This window comes from Myodes glareolus, chromosome 18 (genome assembly GCF_982192425.1).
Source record: "Myodes glareolus chromosome 18, mMyoGla1.1, whole genome shotgun sequence".
Taxonomy (NCBI): domain Eukaryota; kingdom Metazoa; phylum Chordata; class Mammalia; order Rodentia; family Cricetidae; genus Myodes; species Myodes glareolus.
The window spans coordinates 36,237,581-36,256,752 of NC_142043.1; the positions used below are offsets into that span (position 1 = coordinate 36,237,581).

At 37.6% G+C, this 19,172-nt stretch overlaps 1 protein-coding gene across 4 annotated transcripts in view; it reads right to left on the reverse strand.

Annotated features, from left to right (window-relative positions):
- Positions 1-19,172, reverse strand: part of Tsga10 (testis specific 10) — a 97,162-nt gene that overhangs the window by 16,317 nt on the left and 61,673 nt on the right. For all 4 annotated transcript variants that reach the window (XM_087898079.1, XM_087898078.1, XM_048430291.3 and 1 more), the window contains 4 exons: positions 15,977-16,032; positions 11,962-12,130; positions 9,460-9,570; positions 7,058-7,243 (listed from right to left, as the gene is read on the reverse strand). In XM_087898079.1, coding sequence (XP_087754205.1) covers positions 7,058-7,243; positions 9,460-9,570; positions 11,962-12,130; positions 15,977-16,032 — 522 coding nt within the window. The remainder of the gene's footprint in view (positions 1-7,057; positions 7,244-9,459; positions 9,571-11,961; positions 12,131-15,976; positions 16,033-19,172) is intronic.

A 19,172-nucleotide genomic window follows, 5' to 3' on the forward strand; every position in this document is an offset into this window, starting at 1 on the left:
GAAGAATAATATATTCCAAGCACTGAGAGAAGGCTGGTGTGACTGGAGCTTAGCGCTCACAGAGAAAAATAAAAGGAGATGCTTACAAAACACAGTGAAGTGAGGTTTAGTAAGCTGTGATCTTCAATGGTGAGGTGATGTAATCAGACTTCTAGTGTTTTGAATGATCACTCTGTATATTGTAGGTTCTACTAAGATGACTGAGTAAGCTAAGGAGAAAAGTCTCAAGATAAAACTGAAAAACAAAACATTTTGTTTTGATAAAAGGTCTCACTCTGCAGTTCTGGCTGGCTTGGAACTCACTACGTAGACCAGACATAGACCATGCTTGCCTTATATTCAGGAAGTTCCACCTGCTTCCCAAGTGCCACCATGCTCTGCAACATGAAATTTTTATTAATTCTACATAGGAGCTTACAGAGAGAGAGAAATTCCCTCAAAGGAAACAAAGCAATAGAAAAGTTTTCAGCTCAGGGACACAGCACCTTATCTAGCAAACGTGAGATGATGGGTTTAATTGCCAGTAAAACACACACACACACACACACACACACACACACACACACACACAAATAAAAATGACCATGACTGTAACATCTACATAATATGGGATTTTTGAAAAATGTACTAAAAATAAAAAAAAGGATCTAGGGGGAAAATGTACTCAGTCATACAGAAACCACAGAAAGTATATCTGGACCTGATCTTTGGATAGAAACACAATTTCTTCTGTGATAAACATAAATTTTAATTTTGACTTAATTTTAGAGTAGTACTTTATTCATCTCTATTTATAAATGTTAGCATAGGATTTTCCCCCTGTTCAGTGATGTTAGAGCCACAAAAGCAAACCCACCCTCCTGCAGGGATAGCACCACACTGAGACTACATAAAATTCCATGGGGTGGAGGATTCTGCTTAAGAAAAACTTCTGATACAGGAGGTCAATCGAGGGTCAGAGCAACAGAGCAGATCTCACTTCCATATGTATGCACTCTCTAATAAAACAGTAATAATAATAATAATAATAGAGAGGAAAGAGGAGTGGCAAGCCAGGCGAGGAGGAAGTAGGATGGGCAAATGGAGATGAGGTAATGAGTGCGGAAAAAATGTAGATTTTAAAATATGGGCTAACTTAAGCTATAAGAGATAGTTAGGAACAAGCCTAAGCTAAGGTTGAGTTTTTATAATTATTGATAAGTCTCCATGTCCTTATTTGTGAGCTGGAGGCCCAAGGAAAAATCTGTTTACAAGTGACTCTACATTCTCTCCCTCTCCCTCCCTCTCCCTCCCTCTCCTTCCCTCCCTCCCTTCCTCCTCTCTCTCTCTCTCTCTGTGTGTGTGTGTGTGTGTGTGTGTACGTGTGTGTATGCGTGCATGCATGTGGGCACGCAAGTGTGTGTATTCATAGCTGTGGAGGTGAGAGGTCAACATTAAATGTATTCCTGAGTCATTTTCCATGTCATGTTTTAAGATGAAGTCTCTCACCGAACCTGGAGCTCACCAATTCAGCTAAATTGGCTGGTTAATGAGCTCCTGTGATCACAACAATGAACAAAGATACCAGAAACTATACCAATCATATCAGAAATATCAGACTCCTAAGCCTATCAATCAAAGCACATGCAGCCTTTCCTGGGACTTTAGAAGAAGCCCTCCAAGGTCCCCTGACTTGTCAGTGATTTCTCACGAGTCTTGTACAGAAAAATTGCCAAAGCAAAGGACTCCTGTTTCTATCCCTGACCTGCACCTGAATCCTTCCCTGAGTAGCTCTGCACCTGTGGGCTAAGAAGCTCTCTTATCTGGTCCCCTAAAGGCTCTTCTGTGTCAGGTCTCTACCTCCATCTTCAGATGTAGGGGTCTTTCTGATCTTTATAGTGTTTTAAACTCTTTTCGGATATTTTGGATATTTTTGGATAGTTATGTATAACCCATGTACATAAACTGTAAAGTGTAAAGTACTAATTATTTACTAGTAAAAAGAATAGAATAAAAGAGCTTGCGGTTGCCATCAGCTAGCTACCAAACAAAATTGGTATTGTTGAGCAAATAGCAACTAATAAAACTGACTTAGGATGTCAATGTATTATTACTCAATGAATTATGACCTTGTGTAAAGACAAATGTGCTCATCTGTATTTACCACCTAACATACTCATGACACACAAAAATAGCAACTGTACAAAAACAGAATACAGAAAGAAAAGACTTGGAAACATACAGTCTTCATAATCTGTGGAAAAGCATCAAGTGACCCCCACACTTATACTTTAAATTCCAGACTCTCAGAGAAAAGGTAAGGGAAACAATATTTGAGTGAATAATGGCCAAAGGTATCTCAATTTGATGAAACCAAACAACCGTGAGTGTAAATTAGTAAATGAAAGGATTATAAAGATCTACTATGCCATTAAATTAATGTCAATGAAATTAGAAAATTCCTAAAAAGTACAAACTATTTAAATGAACACAAGAGAAACAAAACAGGCCCATAACAAAAAAAAAAGTCTGACTAGAAATTTAGAAACTTCCCACCAAGAACAGGTTCAGGTGGCTTTAGCATTGAATCTACCAAACCTTAAAGACTTGGCACCAATTATATACAAACTCTTATAAAAACTGGAAGCAAAAGGAACATTTCCAAGTTATTATACACTAAAACCGTACAAGTTGTCATAAGAAAAAACACTAGAAAACCAAATGTAACACCAAAAAAGAATATTAATTATACATAATGAACAAGTAGGATTTCTCTTAGGGGGTGCAAAATTATACTTGATACCATGCATAAAATTTAGCCCAATATGGATCGAAGACATGAAAGAAATTGGGGTAGCTGGTTGTGATAGTTAATGGGTACATTGTATCTTTTAAAGATGATGGAAATGTTCAAAAGTGCTCATTTTTACAAGATTTTACAAGACTCTCAATATTCTAAATACCACAGAATATACTTTAAATATGAGAACTGTATGACATAGATATCATTCTCAATAAAGGTATTACAAAAAGCTGTAAATGTGTAAGGTTGAAAATGTGTAAGGTTACAAGCCTGGTGTGGTAGTACATGCCTATAATCTGGGAGACATAAGCAGGAATATCATGTGTATCTCAAAGAAAAGACAGAACCCATAGCTAGAGAGATCACATGTCCTCAGGGTGATCGTATTACTGCTAAATGGACACAATATCAAACTGCCTTCCAAACATGTACCTCGACATTCACAGATACTTGCAGCTTTCAGTCCTCATTACAGCAATATCTCTGTGCAGTGCAGAGTGGTCAACTATATATATATATATATATATATATATATATATATATATATATATATATATCACATCCTCCCTTAAAGCTCAGGAAACATCATGGAAGAGGGGGATGATACACACTTATAAAAATATTTCAGATTTACAATTTTAGAATGACTTGTGTTTTTAAAATGGCACATCATATTGATGGAATATAATACATGCATACTATATACAAGAATCAAATCAGGGTATCAACAGTTGAGTCTCCTTTGATATTAATTTCTGATATCAAACTCGCTAGTCATTCACTGCTGAAAGCTGTGGTAACCTAGAACACTGAGGAGTGTTATAAGCATCTCCCCTCCCCTGACTGGAAACAATAGCCACTTTTTCTCTAGCCTTCTTTTTTTTCATCTGTCCCATCCTCTACAGAAGTTTAAATAAAAATATAGGAAAATGTCTTTTGAGTCATAGACACTAAGGAATTCCTTAGAAAACATAAGATCATAAATCATATGAAAAAAGGTTAATAATAATTCTAAGTACATCTTTTTATCTTGCAAGTAAATGAAAAGACAAGTTAACTGTTAAATCTTTTGTTGTTGTTGTTTTGTTTTGCTTTGTTTTGTTATTTTTTGAGACAGGGTTTCTCTGTAGCTTTGGTGCCTGTCCCAGAACTAGCTCTTGTAGATCAGGCTGGCCTCTGCCTCCCGAGTGCTGGGATTAAAGGCGTGCACCACCACTGCCCGGCTGTTAAATCTTCAAAAAGGTTGTAATTAAGAATATATAGAGGACTCCAGTCACTTGATATGAAAAACAAAAGTAATTGAATAGAAAACAATGTATACATATTTAAGAAAAACTCATTCGATGGGCTGGAGAGATTGCTCAGGGATTGAGAGTACCTGCTGCTCTTCCAGAGAACTAGGGTTTGACTCCTAGCACCCACACAGCTGTTCACAACCATCTGTAATTTGTTCCAGAGAATTTGATACACTTTTCTGGCCTGCATGGGCTCCGTGTACACATATACCCAGGCAAAATCTCATGCACATAAAAAAATTTTTTTAAAGAAAAATCCATTCAAAAGAAATTTAACAGAAAAACCCATCTAAGAAGAGCGTTAGTGGTCAAGAAACACTAAGCCCTGTCGTCTGTTTCTCCATCGGGCATGAGCCACCTGCTGTTGAAACAGGCAAGTGTCAGCTTTCTGCCAGGAATTCCCAGCTTCCTGGTGCCGGGCTTCCAGAACTGGTTTTACTCCTGCTGAAGGAAAAGCCTCAAAATCTCAGCCATATTTGGAAGTAGTTCATTTTAAGAGGTCCCACATGTCCATTAAAATATTTTTAGAATACACAATCCTTTTTAGCACAGAAGCTTGTTAAAAAAACATTTTGCTAATAATATATAGAAGGAAAATTTTCAAATTAATTTGTAATGCATACTGTTGTTTCTAAGCGTTTCAACTTTTGGTGTTGTAGGATACACTCATCATTTAATTAAATAGTTTATTTTTAAAGAAGCATAAAAAGACACTCAATTTCACTTATATTCTAGGAAACATAAAACACAACTGTGGAAAAAATTAGAGGCTGATAATATTGAAAATAATATTTAAGAAATTATAACCCATGGTTTCTGGCAAGAGTAAACTTTTAGAAGGAAATTTGATAAACTAAGTAAAATTGTGTGTGTCTTAGATTCAGTATTTGCTTCAGACATACGCCTAAAGAAACAGAGCCAAGAGAAATAAAAAAGAATGTTACAGAACACTTTACTATAGAAAAGGGTGAAAATATAAATCCTTAATATGAGAATAATTTAAGCAAGAAAATATTTAAACAATTAATATATGCCACTGTTTGAAGTATGTGTGTAACAAAACAGATTTTTAAAATGTTACTGACCTTAAAATGGGTAGTTGCAAATAGATATTTAGTAGATTTTATCACTTAAAATTATTTGCAGTGCCAGGGGTGAATTAGGGCCTTCAAGTGTGCTAGGCAGGTACCTGACACAGACCCAAATACCTAGGCCTGATAAAGGAAAATGTGCTGACTGAAGAGATGACTCACACTGAAGAGAAGTCTGACTCCCAGCACCCAACTGAGGCTGTTGACAATTACCGGCAACTTCAATTCCAGGACCTCCAACACGCTCTTCTCATGTCCATGGCACTGTACTAACATGCACAAATATCCTCCTTCTTCCTTTTATCACACATGCACGTGCACACACAGTCTCACACATACACACACACAATTGAAAGTACAAATAAAATCTGAAAACACATACACAGGGGGAGGGAGAGAGGGAGTGAAAGGAGAGAGGTCTGGGAAGATAACTCCATCAGTGAAGTGCTTGCCATGCAAACATGGGGACCTGAGTTTGACCTCTCAGAAACTATGTTTAAAAAGAAAAAGTCAGGCATGGCGGAGCACAGCTGTAATCCCAGCACTGGGAAAGCAGAGACACCACAGTCCTGGAGCTTGCTGCTAGCCAATCTAGATGAATTCCCAACTCTAGGTTCACAGAGACCCTGTCTCAAAAAAACAAATAAGGTAGAAAATGAAAATGATTGGGGCTGGAGAGATGGCTCAGTGGTTAAGAGCACTCACTGCTCTTCCAGAGGTCCTGAGTTCAATTCGCAGCAACCACATGGTGGCTCACAACCATCTGTAATGAGATCTGGTGCCCTCTTCTGGCATGTGGGCATACATGGAGGCAGAATGTTATATACATAATAAGTAAATAAATCTTTAAAAAAAATGAAAATGATTGAAGAATGCCAGGTGTCAACCTCGGCCTCCACATATACATGCCAACACACTGACTTGTACACACAAATATACAAAACTGCCGGGAGATGGTGGAGCATGCCTTTAATCCCAGCACTTGGAAGGCAGAGGCAGAGGCAGGTGGATCTCTGTGAGTTTGAAGCCAGCCTGGTCTACAAGAGCTAGTTCCGGGACAGGCTCCAAAACACAGAGAAACCTTGTCTCAAAAAAATCAAATATATTTGTATGTATGTATGTATACACACATACACACACACACACACACACACACACACACACAGAACTGACTTGAAAACAGAAAACATATAACAGTTGGTGCATAGAAAGAGTGTGAAGTCATAAAAAGCAGTTAGAATAATTTGAAATCTATATGTACACACTATGCGGATGAAAAGTTGTAGTTTTAATGTTTGATTTCTTTTCATTTATTTGTGTGTGTGTGTGTGTCTGTGTGTGTGTGTCTGTGTGTCTGTGTGTCTGTGTGTGTGCGCGCACGCACGCGCACATGCCACAAAAATGCTGGTATCCATGGAGGCCAGAAGAAGAAGTCAATCTACTGAAGCTGGAATTACAGGTAGTATGAGCCACTGCATGTGGCTCCTAAGAATGGATCTCAGGTCCTCTGGGTGATAAGCAAAAGTTCTCACCCACTGAACCATTGCTCTTGCCTCTGATATTTTGTTTCTTTAAACAAAGATATATGAAGCAAGTGTGGCAATATACTAATGTTATTACATCTGCAGGACAGAAATAGATCTGTTATTTTTCAAAAATTTGATTCTTTTTGTTTGAAACAGTTCCCAATTTAAGAAAAAAAAAAGCTGACCATTATTTTGGTTGCAGGTACCTAAAAGAACCAAGATGGATAGGAAAATAAGAGGCTATAATTTACAGTGCATTTATATAATTAAACTGCTTGTCAATATATTAAATTTATGAAAGCCAAAAAAAGCTCCCTTATATGTGATACGGGATGTACTGTAAGCACATTTCAACAAACTTACTTGCTCAACCTCTCTGTTAAGGGCATCAACTTTTTCTTTTAATCTGTTGCCCTCTGCTTCAGCAGTGATAAGTTCCAATTTGAGGGTATTGTTATCTGCCTCTGATTGACGGGCTTTATTTTCCCAGTTTTCAGCATCTTCGTTGGCTTTTCGGAGTTGTTCCATTATTTGCCGGTTCTCAGATTCCTAAAAAGCAAATCTTGAGTATTACTGTCAAACTTTAAAGGTAACTAGCATAAAGTGTTTATTGAACATTGTATCTGGACCCTTGGGAAATCACTCGCAAATAATCTTGAGAGATCCTACTTACCCTAACCTAGAAAGATGGTCATCCTGTTAGGAACATAAAGAAGTACTATCCCACCTGCTCCCACAGGTACCCACTCAGGAGAGTGTCCTTATCTTCAGGACTTGGATAAAATATTCTTGCGCTTCTTAAGAGAGTCTTACCCTGTGACTGTTGGCCGACTCCAGCGGGTCTGAGCTGCTGACTTTCTCATCAGCATTCCCTTGCTCTCCACCACTTTACTGAGCTGTACTGGCTGCAGAGTTTCTGCATTCATTCATATCGTTAAGTTTCAATTTCTGATAAGATTTAATTATTATTATTTTTAACTGTGTGGGGGGTGCACATGCATGTTGAGTGCTGGAGCCATTGGAAATAAGAGGTTTTGGGTCCCCTGGAGTTGACTTGGGTTCTGGACACTGAATTTGGATCCTCTGAACTAAGAGTGCTCTTTACCTCTAAGCCGCATCTTGAGACTCTGAGGCTTAATTTTCTTGGTCACAGACTATAATCTCCTTTTGACTTGTTTCTATTAAGTTGTCAGAAACTGCTCAAAAGTAAACTATTAAATGTATGCTAGTCATATAACTCGTGCAGAAGTTGTACTTACAGTTCAGAACTGTTTGGGCAGTGCAGGGATTAAATCTTGGTATGCTAGGTAGGTGCTTTACCACTGAGCTGTATCTACATTTGTTGGAACTAGATTTTTTTAAATCTTCAAAGTGATACCATAAATGAATTAGTTTAAGAAGGACTTTCTTTCTATAGGGAAAAATTCAGTTCCATGAATAATATACGATGTTAAAGAGCGGCCGTTAAGTGATTATACTGCTCTTGTAAAAAGACCCAAGTTTGGTTCCTAGCTGCCATGTTGGGCAGCTCGCAACTTCTTGTAGCTCCAGCTCCAGGTAGAACTAGTCTTTGCAGGCACCTGCACTCATGTACAGACACACACACACACACACACACACACACACACACACACACAGAGAGAGAGAGAGAGAGAGAGAGAGAGAGACTCACATAGAACACATGCACAGAAAGAAAAAGCTTTAGTATTGTGGTTTGCCTAAGTTGCTCTTTAAAACTTCAGTTATAATTTTACTAATATCAGGAACATTCTCCTTCCTGTTAATACTATATTTCTCTATCAGAAATCCTGAGCTAAATGAAATAACCAAAGTACAACAAATTGACACCCCACCCTTTCTAATCAAATGTATGTTCTCCCAGTTAAAATTACTTACTAGTAAGAAACTGATTGTGACCCAGTTAATATTGCCATCTTGTGGCCTTAGATGTAAAAGATCTTTTCCCTGTCTATTAAATTAAGTCTGCACTAAAGTTCTTCCTCTCAAGACTCAGAAGTTCCAAAGCTCCTGAAGGTGATGGGAACAACCTAGGAGTCCTAAGAATGTTTTACCTCTCTAAGTCCTTAAAAATGTATTTATGTGAACTATGAGCAAATGTTCAGAATATGGTGGTATACAGATATTAAATTATATGTTAACTAAAATAAGCTGTTGAGGGAAGTTTTCACTCATGCTTTTAGTCTTGTGTAGGTAACACCACATCTATGATAATGATACATTATGCTAACTCAGACATTTTTATCTAAGTACAGTAGATAAAACTGTCCTGAGACAAGCTATGTATTACAGAGCTGACACACACATCTACATTTGGGGATCTCTGAAATCTCTCACACACACATGACTGGTCAAATAGTGACTAAAATAAATGTGCAAATTGTTCTAAGAAACAGGTGGTTTAATAATAGTGTGATCCATTCTGCCCTGTCAAACAGTCAGGATAATCCATCTTTGTCAGTTTTAACAGAAAATGCAGCATTTTGTGCCCCATGTTCTTCAGTTAGGAAGAATCTACTTGCCTTGAAAGTTTACTGTGAATTTAGCACACTGAAATATACATGTTTTTGAGTGATCTTTGGGGACAGGTGATTCTAAAAGTATATAGTTAATCCGTCACAGTCAAAACTATGATATTTGATTAAATAAAGACTTGATTCACTAGTCTGATGAGTGTAATAGATCACTAAGTTAAGTTTTATGAAAATTTGTAGGTACCATGAGCAAGGAAAAATTTGCATATGTACCTCTGACTTTAATATGTTCTTCAGCTTGTTAACCTCCAAATTCGTATCCTGGACCTTCTGTTTTATATCATTGAGTTCATTATGAGTATCATTCAATTTTTTGGACAGTGCCTATGGAAAAAAAGATAGCTAGATTTGACTATAATAAATAAAAATTTCTATATATAAGAACATGTAAACTTTAAATATTTGAAACTGATGGTTATATAAAATTAATATAACAATGATATAAACACATATGTGAAAATGGTAAAGGAACAGAAGCCCAAGAGAAAACAGGCAAAGGACCCAGAGAGACAAGACATCATAAGGGGCATAAGTTGGTAACACTAAATTAAACTTCACTAGTAATCAAAGATATGCTAATTAAGACAATGGGATAGTGTTTTGTCTATCAAAAGTTAGTGAAGAGTTAAAGCTTCAACTGTGCTAAGGAATGGGTATTTCCATGTATTGTTTACTGTAAACAAAATTTTCACAAAGAAACTCTGTGAATCACTAACACAGAAATGTATTTAGGCATTTTCAAATATTCATAAAGAGAATAAAGACATTCTCCGTATTTGAAATATAAAACATTCTACTTACAATGTTTAAAACTGTAAATTGCTATGAAATCAGAAAAATACTTGCTAAAAGTTAACATAACAGTAACTAGATGGTAAAGACACCAGGAGATATTTCTTTTTCCTTTTCTCCTTTAAGAAAAAAAGTTCTATAATGAACTTTTATTTCTGTTAAAAGATGTGATATTAAGAATAAAATTTCCTAAGGTTTCAATTTTCCAAATTTTTTACTATGTTGTTTTTCAGTCGATAGTTTACAGAAAAACCAGCAACCTTTCTTATATGACCCAAAGAAGAAAAAAACTACCTTGGAACATATGTAAATTCCTTTGATGCCAATTTTCTTCTGGTGGCCAATCATAAGTATACAGTTTAACAAAGCAGGAAAATTTATATCGTCACAAGCTAGTAAGTGGCATTCTGGACACAATAGTAAACATTTCATTTACCATTCAGTTTTACAGATTATACGATTCATGGAATTTGCTGGACAGCAGTGGCACACGTCTTTAATTCCAGCACTTGAAAGACAAAGACAGGTGAATCTCTGTAAACTCAAGGCCAGTCTGGTCTACAAGAGCCAGTTCCAGGACTCCAAAGCTACAGAGAAACCCTGTCTCAAAAAACTTTTAAAAAAATTCATGAAATTTAAACTACATGATAGTATAATCTAGCAAGAAGAGCCAACCCCTTGTGAACTTTAAATACCTGGTTCTTCACATAGAAAAAGCATGGTATAAAGTAGCAGTTTTTATTCCACCAACATTTAAAAACTATTTGTAAAAGCAGTGTGGTAGTTTGAATGACAATGCCCCCCATAGGCTCATGTGTTTGAATGTCTGTCCCCAGCTAGTGGAACTGTTTGAGAAGGGTTAGGGAGTGTGGCCTTGTTGGAGAAGGTATGTCAATGGGGATGGGTTTTAGGTTTCAAAAGCCCTTGTCAGGACCAATCTTGTTCTCTCTACCTGCTGGTTGTGGATCAGGATGTAAGCTATTCGTTACTTCTCCAAGACCATGCCTGCCTGTCTGCCTGTCACTACACTCTCTTCCATGATGACCTCTGAAACTGTAAGAAAGGCCCCCAATTAAATACTTCCTTTTATTAGCTGCCTTGATCATGGTGTTTCATCACAGCAATAGAACAGTAACTAAGACAAACAGTATTACAATTTTGAATTTCTATTAAATAAGCAGAAGTGTATATTAAATGTCAGTAGTAACTGTAACTCAGGTATTCCAAACTGACCTCAAATTGATTTGTAGCCAAGGATAACCTTGGGCTTCTGGTCCTCCTGCTTCCACCTCCTGAGTGCTGGGCCTAGGGGCATCCAGCACCACACCTGGTTTTGTATGGTTACAGGAATCATGTCTGCTTAACTACTGAGACACATCACCAGCCTCTTTCATTTGGTTTTCTATTTTTTTTCCAAAAATAAAATGTTTTAAAGTTCAACTTGAAATAATAGTATTGTAAATGAAGACTGTCGGACTGAAATATATTGGCTTACAAAGTAAAAAAGTAGAATTTCCCTAAAAAAAAGTATCATAGTGCTAAAAAGATCCCAAAAATGTGCCATAGTCTATACAGAATATTTAAACACAAAAGTATGTAGTCCACTATAAATATGCCCATTTTAAAATTTCTCATAGCTTTTAATCCTCATTTGTTTTGTTTAATTCAAATACTTACCCTTTGGTATGGCAGTTTTCCTAAGGTTTAAAACAAATCCATAACATTCCCATTCCTTTCTCTTTAATAGCTAATACTTTATGTCTGAGAATTTCATCTAGAAATTATATGACATAATCTGTTATAAAAGTAAAAAACAAGAATTGCTAGTTGCAGAGTCTGCTTTTCTACAAGATGAAATGAGGGCTGTGCCTCAGAAGAAATACATTTTTTTCTTTGAAAAAAAGAGTCTGGGAGCAAGTATACCTGGTTTTCTTGTTTGGCTTTGCTAAACTGTTCTTGAAGGTTGTCATTTTCATGAGCCAAGATATCTCTTTCCCTGGCAATCTGAGCCAGTTCGTCATTTGTTTCATCCAATTGCCGGCGCATTCTGGAAATATCTTGTTCACACATAATTAGGGCTTCAGTAGACTGTCTATTTCACAAATCAAATAGTACATAAGAAGAGATATTTTACTGAAATAGAATAACAAATTCTCACAGGACAGAAGATGGACAGTTAGAATGAGAACCGAAGGTTTGAAAACGTCTACATCTAAAAGGAGCCACTACAAAGAGCACATTTATAGTTTCACTATGAAAGTGCACTAAGTAGACACAAGTCACTGATGTACCTGCATCTCAAAACCTCCAACACTTAACAGGAAGGCCTTCTTCACACTTCTAGCTATTATGACTGACACTCCCCTGCAGGGTCCTCTTCCTCTGTGCTCTGAAGAGTTGTTTTTACAGAGCGAATACCTCATCCTTCTCCTTTTAGCCCTACTTTTCAGAGAAATCCTTGTCACGTCCATGACTCCTGAACGATTCTTAATTTTCAACTCAACAAAGATTTAAAATACAAGAGACACGCCCTCCTGTGTCTCTGAGAGTGGCTCCAGAGAGGCTTAAGCGACTGGGTGAGACCCATTCTCTAAGAGGACAATATCTTCCAGTAAGCTTTCCAAAGAACATGGGTGTCAGAGAAGAAGTCAGAGCACACACTACCTGCCCTTCTGAGTGTGCACTCATGCTGCCGCCTCCCTCCCTCCTCTACTGTCACCACACTTGTTCCACTGCCTCCTTCCAATACAATCTCAACATTAGTGCCTCTGCAGGGAGGTCCAGGCCTCTAGCACCAATCTAGTGAGGCATCCAGTGTCTTGGGGTGGGTAGGTGCCAAGTTCTATGCCCTTCTGGCACACAGACTGCCACTGCTGGAATACCCAGATCCTAGCATGTGAGGCAATTTTCCTTTAATGTACATATATACCGTCTATTGGTTATGCTCCTCTATAGCAGTGGTTCTCAACTGTCCTAATATGGTAATCCTTTAATACAGTTCCTCAAGTTGTGGGATCCCCAACCATACAATTATTTCATAACTGTAATTTTGCTGTTTTAAATTATAATGTTAATATATGATATGCAGGATATCTGATATGCTATGATATGTGTAGGTCATGGCCCACAGGTTGAGAATCACTGCTCTAGTGAACCCTGTCTAATATCTGATATGATATGGTATGATATATGTGGGTTATGGCCCACAGGTTGAGAACCACTGCCTATTAAAGGTTTTGATATCAGGAGTGATTGTAAAGAAACAGAACTGTAAGCATGAATTTCCTTAATGGGACTGGTGATAACCGGAGCTGGCTCTTACTATGTTGGATTACTTACATTAGGGAAAGAACAGCATTTTTTCCTATTGAAACATATTTATTCTGCTTATAGATTTACTTTTCCTGCATAGAATGCTTACAAAACGCCCTATCCTCTTTTGTCATATTCCACACAGCAATACTTCAGACCAGGGAATTTACTTCACAGTCAAAGAAATTCAACAGTTGGCTTATGCTCATGGAGTCCACTGGTCTTACCTTATTCCCAACCATCCTGAAGCATCTGGCTTGACAGAACAGTGAAAGAGCCTTTTAAAGATGGAGTTATAACACAAAATATGTGGCAATAGCCCAGAGTTCTGAATCAGTGTCCAATATATGGTACTTTCTCCCTTGAGTCAGGATTCTCGGTCCGAGAATTAAGAAATGGAAATAAGAGTGGCACCACTCACCATCACCCCTACTGATGCACTGAAGAATATCTGCTTCCTAGTCCCACAACCTTATGTTCTGCTGGCCTAATGAGCTTTGACTCCAGAGAGGGGAGAGTGTTTCAACTAGGAGGTACATGAACCATTTCATTGATCTAGAAGCTATGGCATCTCCTGGCCACTTTGGACTCCTGAGTCAATAGGCTAAGAAATGAGTTAAAAGATTAGAAGTGATTGATTCAGACCTCCAGGGAGAAACTTACTAGCAGTCCACAATGAAGCACAGTAGCAGCATGTCTGAAACCAAGTCTTTTAGGGCATCTCTTAGTGTTAGAATGCCCTGTGACTACAGCCAATGGGAAACTGCAACTCAACCTAGGCAGGATGATAAAACCCCAGGTCCTTCAGGAGTGAAAGTGTGGGTCATAACCTCAAATAAAAAGTCCCAGATTTACTGAGGTGTTTTAAGGTGGAGGAAATGCAGAATAAGTAGTACATTATCAGTTATTAGATTCAGCCATAGGACTAGATATAGAAATCAGAACTGTAATTATCATACATATTTCCTGGGAGTTTTTGTTGTTGTTGTTGTTGTGTGTCTGTGTATACAGATATATTAAGCAGATCTGTTTTTCTTTGCTGTCTTATAGCTTTAGCATGTAATACAACATTGAGTTGCTTTCAGAACTTAAGTGTCATTATATCTATACTATCAAACTTAGTTATGAGTTATTAAAAAAAAGTAAGCATTTCTCAAGGGACTCTGCCATTTTTCTGGAAAACGAATTTGTGCATTTTCCATTAGACATGGGATAGTTATATCATATCGTCTGGACTTATGGCCTTGTTACAGTCTTCATCTAAAATTTAAGAAAGACATTAGATGTGATTGGGTGTCGAGTTGGTAAAGAGTGGAGTTGTGACAGCTGGTCTTATCAACTTGATGACAATAAACACCCTAGGAAACATATACTGGGCACATCTGTGATAGTGTTTCCAGAGAAGATTAACTGAAGGAGAGCGTTCCTCAAAGTGGGCAGCACCCTCTAAACAGCTCTTCCAGGAAAAAAGTGTTGTCTGGCCCCCACCTCCCCACCCCCCACCCCTTTTCCTGAATGTGGGCAGCTACAGCTGCTGCTGCTGTCATAGACGTCAACTCCTTTGGTCACTGAATGTAGAATGAACACCAGCAGCTCTCCCAGGAGTTCTAGGTCAGTGCTGGGCTCAGGCTGCTACAGCATCCGGCTTTGTGGACTGGGCAGTTACTGAGTTCCCTGCTCCTGTAACAAGCAGATAGCCACTGATGGAAGACCCAGCCTCTATTTGGTTCTGTTCCTCCAGAGAACCCTGCCTAATATTGTTCCCAGCACCATGTAAACCGCAGGATCACTGTCTCCAGGATTAGCCCCTTGTTAGCATCTCAGACTCATCCTTTCCAGACACGTCTACAAGGTCTCACGGGCTCTTTAAATTCAGAGCTAAAGTCATCTTCCCTGAACACTCCTCCTGTAATATGCAAGGAGGACCTGGAAACTTGACATTTCCCTCAAGACCCTCATCATAAAAACCTCATTCCTTCTGTTCCCCCTTACCTCTTCTAAAAATTTACTACCTCTTTATCCTGGATAATTCAATGAAAACTACCTTAAAAATTTAAAAAATAATAATAATAGTCTTTACTTCCCAAAATACGAAAATCAAGACTCACCTGTGTATTGTATAGGCCTTCTCACATGTTTGGTTTCTCCTTCCTTTATTCCTTTTCTCCCAAGATTGATTTCATTTCCTGTGTATGAATGTTTTGCCTGTATGTGTGTATATGCACCACATGCATGCCTGCTGCAGGTCAGAAGAGCATGAGATTTCCTGGACCACCATGTGGGTGCTGGGAACTGAACTTGGGTGCTCTACAAGAGCAGAACGTGCCTGTAACCGCTGTTTCTCTAGTCCCTCCTTCACTTCTCTTATAGTTGAGGTCCCAACAACACTCACCTGCCTGTAGTTCAAGAAGCTTTCTGAACACAGACTGAGGTTCTTTACCATTATTCCCGTGTCAGAAGCCTTTCCCTTCATTTCTCAAGGTGAACAGAATCCTCTCTTTACTACCCATGCCATCCTAAGCCCCTACTAAAATCAGAGGTACTGATACATCAGATAAGTCCCTCGATTTTCAGACACAAATAATATGTGCTTCCAGTATATGCTCGAGTATTTTTAATGATTTACCTTGATGCCTGTTCCATCTCAGCAATGATATTCTTCATGCCTGAAATGGTCTTTTCCTTGAAATTAATACAAATATCAAGTTAAACTTATTTAAAAATCATTTCTACCAAAGCCGAATTAATAAAAAGAAATTATCCCCCCATGATTTTCATTTGGTATTAAAAATTTATGCCATGTTTTTCTCTACACTTTAAAGCCTATAATCAGTGTGCACATTTGTGCTGATTAAAGTAAATATATTCATTAAAGGAAAGGATATTCTGGTGTATTGATATGAAATCATGTAACTAATATTGTGTTAAAAGATTTATGTAATCATCCAGCTACATAAGACTCTCATAATCACCATTGTTTAGCAATACAGTATTACACAGTAGACAGTACTAATTTACATCCAGATGTTTCTCATGTCATAAAACTTAGGAAAGTGAATAATATGAAACTAAATTTGTTTCTTTTATAATTATTTTATTTTTGAGAATATAATAGTGTCATTTTCCCTTCCCTTTCCTCCCTCCAAACCCTTCCATGGTTCTCTTTCAAATTCATGGACTCTTGTTATTTATTGTTGCCACATACATGTATGTGTATGAATGCACACATATATTCCTAAACATATAAATACTAACTGCTAAGTCTATATAATGTTATGTGCATGTATGTTTTCAAGGCTGATATTTGGCATTGGATAACCAGTTGGTGTGTTCTTCCCTAGCCTCAATCCTACATACAGAACTGTAGACAACTAAGTTTATTTCTTAGAAGCAATAACTGAATATATTATTTATATTAGCAGTATTAATTTCAAACATCTGTCCCAGTATTTCAGAGCTGTTGTGAAAAATTAAAATTGTGGAATCAGTGAAGATGGAAATGGATTTGGATATATTGCATTTTATGTTACTAGCACACCTAACTCAAAGTGAGCATGCATTATCTTCCTTTATTTGTGTGCTCCACTGGAGTATTTTTAGCTTCTGCCCTTTAATAGAATGGGGAAGGGTCTATATGTGACAGTATGACCAAATATATTTGGCCAGAATACGATTAAAACATCCATTAACAAAAACAGTTCATCCCCCAAATAACAAACTCATGGAAGAAAACATATGCACATGTGTGCACGTGCACACACACACACCAGTTAAAATGGAACATTTGGTGAGTTTGAGGCCAGCCTGGTCTACAAGAGATAGTTCCAGGAGAAACCCTGTCTCGAAAAAAAGGAACATTTGGGGATCTGGGAAGATGGCTTACTCTGTATAGTGCTTGCTGTACAAACATGATATCCTTAGTTGTATCCCCAGCAGCCACATAAGGTGCACACCTGTGATCCCAGCACTGAGGTGTGGAGGCAGGGGGATCCCTAAGGCTTGACAAGTCAGCCATTCTAGCCAAATTAGTTACTTTAGGTTCATTGAGAGACCCAAAACCTAAGGTGCACACATATATGAACATGTATGCACATATACATCACACACACACAATTTTGATTTTTAAAAAGTAAAAAGGGAAGTTTATATAGGCTTTAAGTAAATTATGTTTTAGATTTTAAAATAAATATTGAAAACTCCACTGAACATCTAGTGCCTTAACAGTCATTACTTGATTAAGCATGGAATGTACATTATAACTCTAAACAGGTTTATCCTTTTCTTTATCAAATGGATTTTTAAAAGGTGAGATTCTGTAGGAACATTATAAAATATCCAGGGCAAAAATTACTGACTAGAATCCAGTAATATATCCTCTCAGACAATTTTTCTCTTAGTAGAGCCCTAATACTACCATTCCTCAAACCTGACAACTTTGGGAAAGTTTATATTCCTAAAAAGGAAAGAAAAGTTAATATTTCTTGAACAACCTGAGTATGATCTTCCAATGAGGGAAATACACTCACATGAACTGTTAAAACATACTTACAGAGGAAAAAAACTAAAACTTTCCAAGTCTGACTTTTCTTACTCAAAAATCTATGAGTTTGATACTCTTTTCTAACATTAATTGACATCAAGTAACAAAAGTATTTCTTAAGACTAGAATTACCGCTGGGCAGTAATGGCGCACACCTTTCATTCTAGCACTCGGGAGACAGAGGCAGGTGGATCTCTGTGAGTTTGAAGCCAACCTGGTCTACAGAGCGAATTCCAGGAAAGCCAAGACTGTTAAACAGAAAAATCAAAAACAAACAAAAAACTAGAATTACCAGGTACTAGTAATAGGGCTCAACAGTTAGGAACACTTGCTACTTCCAGAGGAGGCAGAGTTTGATTTCTAGAACCTACATCAAGTGGCTCACAACTAACTGACTAACTCCAGTCCTAGGGGATCCAACATATTGTTCCGGCCTCCTCAGGTACCCATACATACTTACACATATTCACACACTAACACAGACACATACACAAACAAAAATAAAAACTTAAAAATAAGAGCTAAGATTGCCAGGGAAAAAAATCGCCTTATTCATTCTAAGGTGGAGTTCTTCAGATGAGCCTATTTCTGTATCTCCATACTAAACTAGGGAATGCCTTGCTTTCTACTTACGGTCATTTGTTATTTCAGTTCTGGAGTGTCACTACAGAGAACATTATACTTTTGGTTGTATATTTTGAGACAGTCTATGTAGCTCTGACTATCCCGGAACTTGCTATGTAGACCGGGCTGCCCTTGGGCTTTCAGAACTCTTCCAGCCTCTGCCTCTCTAGGTTCATAGGAATGTATCATCATGCTTGACAATCACTTTTAGCTCTCTAATGCTGCCTATTTCCCTTCAAAGGATGGATGCTTCATAAAACCTTAAATTTCTTCATTTTGAAATGAATGTGCATCTTAGTTGTCTTTGTAAAGGAACCATAATTCTGAAATTTTTTGAAAGAGAGATTCTGAAAGAGGCAAAAATTACATCTAAATGTGTTTTAAAAGGAAATCATGCTTATTGTTACAAATATACGAATAAGGATAATCAAAATTGTGCCTAAAAATCATAGGATCCTTTTTCAGTAAACACATACACACACACACATATATGTACACATGCATGTATACACAATTTCCTTCCATGCCTTCAATTATACTCATGAATCCAAATCTAACTTCAATTTTCTCTCCAAACCTAAAACTCCAGCAGCCTACATTTACGTGTCCAAAGGACAGCTCCAGCTTCGCAATGAACAGTCAGTCTGCCCAGCGTGTT